General features: G+C 50.5%; 1 protein-coding gene across 1 annotated transcript in view; it reads right to left on the reverse strand.

Moving 5' to 3' along the window:
- DNMT3B (DNA methyltransferase 3 beta) overlaps nt 1-6,000 on the reverse strand; it is a gene marked incomplete at its 5' end in the record, with an annotated part of 480,157 nt that overhangs the window by 13,290 nt on the left and 460,867 nt on the right. Inside the window, 2 exons of the mRNA XM_083358221.1 lie at nt 2,674-2,758; nt 5,817-6,000. Coding sequence (XP_083214347.1) covers nt 2,674-2,758; nt 5,817-6,000 — 269 coding nt within the window. The remainder of the gene's footprint in view (nt 1-2,673; nt 2,759-5,816) is intronic.

Below are 6,000 nucleotides of genomic sequence, written 5' to 3' on the forward strand. Positions count from 1 at the left end.
GGTACCCTGAGGAGGCCTTCTCTGTGTGAGCGCACTGTGCGATGGGAATTCGTTCCTGGCAGCAGACGGTCCTGCAAGTATCCCGGGCCTAAGTCATGTAGGGCTTTAAAGGTAAGTACCAGCACCTTAAATCTCACCCGGAGGGCAACTGGTAGCCAATGCAGCTCACGCAGGAGGGGTGTAATATGGGAGTATTGGGATGTTCCCATCACAACCCACGCGGCCACATTCTGCACCAGCTGGAGCCTCCGGGTGGTCTTCAAGGGCAGCCCCATGTAGAGAGCATTGCAGTAATCTATACGGGAGGTTACGAGTGCGTGAGTGACCGTACGTAGGGCATCTCGGTCCAGATAGGGGGCGCAACTGGCGCACCAGGCGAATCTGGGCAAAAGCCCCCCTGGCCACAACTCCTATATGATCTTCAAAACTGAGCCGTGAATCCAGGAGGATGGCTAAGTTGTGCGCCCTATCAAGGGGAGGCAACACCTCTCCTCCCATAACCAAAGATGGAACTTCTTGGACTAAACGAGATGCCGGTACGTAAAGCCACTCAGTCTTGGCCGGGTTGAGCCGAAGCCTGTTCTTCCCCATCCAGATTCGTACCGCTTCCAGGCAGCGGGACATCACGTCGAAGGCATCACTGGATTGGTTCGGGGTGGAGATGAAAAGCTGGGTATCATCAGCATATTGATGATACTTCACCCCGAAGCCACGGATGATCTCTCCCAGCGGCTTCATATAGATGTTGAACAGGAGGGGAGAGAGGACGGACCCCTGGGGCACCCCACAACTAAGGGGTCTCGGGGTTGACCTCTGCCCTCCTGCGAACACCATCTGCGAATGGCCTGAGAGGTAGGAGGAGAACCACCGTAAAATGGTGCCTCCCACTCCCAACCCCCCAAGACGACGCAGCAAGATACCATGGTCGATGGTATCAAAAGCCGCAGAGATCTAATAGGACCAGGACAGAGGAACAACCCCTATCCCAAGCCCGCCAGAGATCATCCACCAGCGCGACCAATGCCGTCTCCGTGCCTGAAACCCGATTGGTACAGATCCAGATACTCAGTTTCCTCCAGGACCAAAGGGAGCTGCCCTGCCACCACGCTCTCAACAACCTTCGCAAGAAAGCGAAGGTTGGAGACAGGACGAAAGTTATTTAGAATAGCTGGATCCAAGGCAGGTTTCAACAATAATAATTCGGGACTTCCGAATACAGACAGATCGCCATTTGGAACACAACACGCCGGATATCACAGTCGTAGAGAACAGAAGCGTACAGCTGATTGGTATCGCTGTGCCAGGAGATGCCAGAGTCGAAGAAAAAGAACTGGAAAAAATTACGGAATACTGCGACCTGGCCATCGAAACTGCGCGATTATGGATGAAACGCGTAACAGGGATACCCATTGTCATTGGGGCACTGGGAACTATGTCCAAAAACTTTGCAAAATACATCAAGAAATTGCAGCTTCTGGCAATAACTCCAGCAAAGCTACAAAAAACTGTGCTACTAGGAACATCTTACATTTTAAGGAGATACCTGGTTGACACCTGGGACGCTGGCAGCAACCCGTGTCATCCATTAGTGCCAGTCAATTTGAGTGTTCAGTTTACTGAGTTTCATGTTTTATGAATAAAAGTTCTATAATAATAATAATTTTGGAAGGGACCTTGGGGGTCATCTAGTCCAACCCCCTGCTCAGGCAGGAAACCTTATACCATTTCAGACAAATGGCTGTCCGGTCTCTTCTTAAAAACTTCCAGTGTTGGAGCATTCACCGCTTCTGGAGGCAGGTGGTTCCACTGGTCAATTGTTCTGTCAGGAAGTTTCTCCTTAGTTCCAGGTTGCTTCTCTCCTTGAAGGGACCTTGGAGGACAGTTCCTAGTAAGGCGGCCTTTTGCAATTGACTAATGGCGAATTTGTCAATGCCAATGATAGTGTTCAAGTGGTGCTCCAGTTGTTTTGGGATTGCACCCGAGGCACCTATTACTATTGGTAATATTACTATTACCACTATCCAGACTTTTTTGTCTTCCTTATCGACAATTGTTAAGTCCGGGGTGTTATGTTGCAGGTGCTTGTCTGTTTGAATTCTGAAGTCCCAGAGCAGTTTAACTTTATCATTTTCTACGACTTTCTCTATTTTATGATCCCACCAGTCCGTGCTTACAGGCAAATGATATTTCTTGCAGATCTTCCAAGGCACCATTGTTGCTACTTTGTCGTGCCGCTGCTTGTAGTCAGTCCGTGCAATCTTCTTGCAGCAGCTTACCAGGTGGTCCACTGTTTCACTATTATTATTGTTGTTGTTGTTGTTGTTGTTAATAATAATAATGATCATCATGATGATTATCATGATCATGATTATCATTATTACTATCAGATTAACCACTGGCTCTTCCCAACCTAATTGCTTTCTGCAGTGAATCCCTTTGCATAACATGGCCAAAATAAATATGAGTTTTGGGGATTTTTGCCCTCCGGTGTCGTGTCTGGGACAGAAGGATTTGAATTCCCTGTCTGGGGAGCATCAACTGGCATCTCTCTCTCTCCCTCTCCCTCTCCCTCTCCCTCTCTCTCTCTCTCTCTCTCTCCCTCCCTCTCTCTCTTCATGACCTCCAAACCTACCTATAATAATAATAATCCGTTACACCTGTGCAAGCCCTCACCTGTAGCGATGCCATCGAAGAGAGACAGCACGCGGATGGCCTTCCGTTTTGCAGCTGGGATGGCCGGGTAGATTTTGGGTGCCTCCTGTGATAGGATGGGGGGGAGGGGGGGGAGAAAAAAATACAGCATGTGGGAGACACACACAAACCCACCCCAGCAACTGGTAGGTATGTCAGTTTATCACACACACACCCCTAGTTAGCCTTCTGTCACTCTTGTAAGCGTAGACGATTATTCACTTCACTGATGCTGCTCTGATTCAGGGGGGAAATAGAATACCGGCAGTCCTCGGCTTACAACCATTCCTGGGCCTGGAATTTAGATTGTAAGGCGTTGCAGTCATTAAGCAAGACACCAAAGGGACCAGCTTGTTGAACAACCACAATCCTGACTCCCTCTCTCTGCCTTTCTCGCTCTCTCCCACTTCTCTTCCTCTCCCTTTTTCCCTTTCTCCCTCCGTCTTTCTCTCTCTCTGCCTTTCTCCCTCCCTCGCACTTCTCTCCCTTGCAGTCATTAAGTGACTTTAAGCTGTGGTTCAGCACGCAGGGCAAAAGAACTACAGGTTGTAAAACTCACAACTGTGCCCCAAATTGCTGTGGCTAAGCAGGACAGTCTTCTTGCCATCATTGTTAAAGAGAACCGCTCCAGTCGTTAAGTTAGCAACACGGTCGCTAAGCGAATCCGGCTTGCCTCTTCTGACTTTGCTTGTCAGAAGGTCGCAAAAGGGGATCACGGTGACCCCAGGGGCGGGGGGGGGGGGGAGATACTGCAACTGTCGTAAATATGAACCGGTGGCCAAGTGGCCGAATTTTGATCGCATGACCACGGGGGACGATGCAACAGCCATTAGTGTGAAAAACAGTCACAAGTCATTTTTTTCCCCCGGTACCATCGTAACTTGGAACGGTCGCTAAGTGAATGGTTGTAAGTTGAGAACCACCTGCACTTGTGGAAGCGAGGGACAGGCAGCTCAACTCTCCAAAAGGGAACCACAGCCTCAGCTGGAAAAATAAAGCGGGAAAATACCCACAAAAAACCATCACAAGGGGCTTTTTCACACGGACTCCTTGATAGCAACGAGCATTGTCTGATGGATTCATTCTATAGGTCTGCCCTCCGGAGATGCTCCTCCATGCAGGTCACGGATGCTCCCAAAAGTGCTTTTTCCAAAAGGCAACTGGGCTTTGCTTGTTTCCTTGAAGATTTTTTTCCCCCAGCCCAGGCGGAAAGAGGGGAGTTGCCTGCACCCCCTTCGCCGGGTATAGGCAGCCCTCGCTAATAAAGGAGAATATTTGTAGCTCAGGATTGATGTGAGGGGTCCTTGGTGCTCTCTGAGCTTGCTTGCTTGCAGACGTTTCATGACCCAACTAGAGAACGCCATCCTTGCTAAAAGAGAAGAGGAGGAGGAGGAGGAGGAAAAAGAGAAGGAGAAAGAGGAGAACTGTGGGGTCCTTGATGCTCTCTGAGCTGGGCAGTTTTCTTGCAGACGTTTCATGATCCAACTAGGGAACATCATCAGTGCTAGAAGGGAGGAGGAGGAGGAGGACTGTGGGGTCCTGGGTGCTCTCTGAGCTGGGTGGTTTTCTTGCAGACCCTTCCTGACCAAAACTAGGGGACATCATGAGTGTTAGAAAGGAGGAGGAGGAGGAGGAGGAGGAGGAGGAGGAGGAGGAGGAGGAGAACAACTGCTCTCTGTGCTGGTTTGTTTTCTTGCAGACGTTTCATGACCCAAACTAGGGGACATCATCAGTGCTAGAAGAGAGGGGTTTGGAGGGGTGAGGAGGAGGAGGACTGTAGGGTCCTTGCTGCTTTCTGAGTTTTTGTGGTTTTCTTGCAGACGTTTCATGACCCAACTAGAGAACATCATCAGTGCTAGAAGGGAGGAGGAGGAGGACAACTATGGATTCCCTGGTGCTCTCTGAGCTTGGCTGTTTTCTTGGAGATGTTTCATTACCCAACTAGGGAACATCATCAGTGCTGGAAGGGGGGTGGAGGAGGAGGAGGAGGACTGTGGGGTCCTTGGTGTTCTCTGAGCTTTATTGTTTTCTCGCAGACCCTTCCTGACCCAAACTAGGGGACATCATCAGTGCTAGAAGAGAGAAGTTTGGAGGGGTGAGGAGGAGGAGGAAGAGGAGAAGGAGAAAAAAAGGAGTAGGAGGAAGACTCTGGGGTCCTTGATGCTCTCTGAGCCTTGTAGTTTCCTTGCAGACGTTTCATGACCCAACTAGAGAACATCATCAGTGCTAGAAGGGAGGAGGAGGAGGAGGAGGAGGAGGAGGAGGAGGAGGAGGAGGAGGAGGAGGAGGAGGAGGAGGAACTGTGGTGTCCTGGGTGCTCTCTGAGCTTGGCTGTTTTCTGGCAGACGTTTCATGACCCAACTAGAGAACGTCATCAGTGCCAGAAGGGAGGGGGAAGAGGAGAAGGAGAACAACTGCTCTCTGAGCTTGGCTGTTTTCTTGCAGACCCTTCCTGACCCAAACCAGGGGACATCATAAGTGCTAGTCAGGACTGCTGTTTGCTGTTGGTTTAGATTCTAGTGGCTTCCTCTGTCAGCCTTGACAGAAACATCTGCAAGAAAACAGGCAAGCTCAGAGAGCACCAAGGGCCCTTTCAGGTAGTCCTTGACTTACAGCCACTCATTTAGCGAATGGTTTATTCCACACCCGTTAAAAACAGCCCTGTCAGGGGTTCCACGAAGGCTCCGGACCCATTTGCAGAAAAAGCCCCAAGTGGCCTCAATGGCTCTCAGAAGGAGTACCAATGACCAGATGACTGCCAAGGAACGCAAATCCTTCCATCCTCCGCCATTCAGTCAGAACCGAAGAAGCTTCAAGGATGAGAAGCGAACATCTTAAGGAAAAACAATAGCCCAATTAGTTGCCTTTGGAAAAAGCACTTTGGGGACTGACGTCGTACAAAATCTCTAAAACAAGTAATCGATTTATTCCTCAGGAGGCAGGGCGAAGACGATCCCTTACGATTTCCCGCTTGGGTTTTGTGACGGACTTTGCTCTGATGCGTTGACTTTCTGGAAAAGCTGGCCGGGAGGGGGGGGAACAGCCTGTTTTTGACGGCTGGAGGGGGGCAGCTGAGCTTGTCCTCCCACCCTGCCCCCCCAAAATGTCTCCATCCCCTTCCTTACATATTCTTGCCCTTCCTCGCTGGTGAAAAACTCCTTCAGGCGCGTGTTCCAATCCTGCCGTCGCTGCAGGACGCCGTAGCGCTGTTGCGGCCGACACACGTAGCAGCTCCAAGGCTCTTCCTTCCGGGCAGCTTCCGCCGTGCCCCGTCCCACCAAGGTGTTCAGACAGTCCACGCAGAAGCAG

The sequence above is a fragment of the Vipera ursinii genome, assembly GCF_947247035.1.
Source record: "Vipera ursinii genome assembly, chromosome: 3".
Lineage (NCBI taxonomy): Eukaryota > Metazoa > Chordata > Lepidosauria > Squamata > Viperidae > Vipera > Vipera ursinii.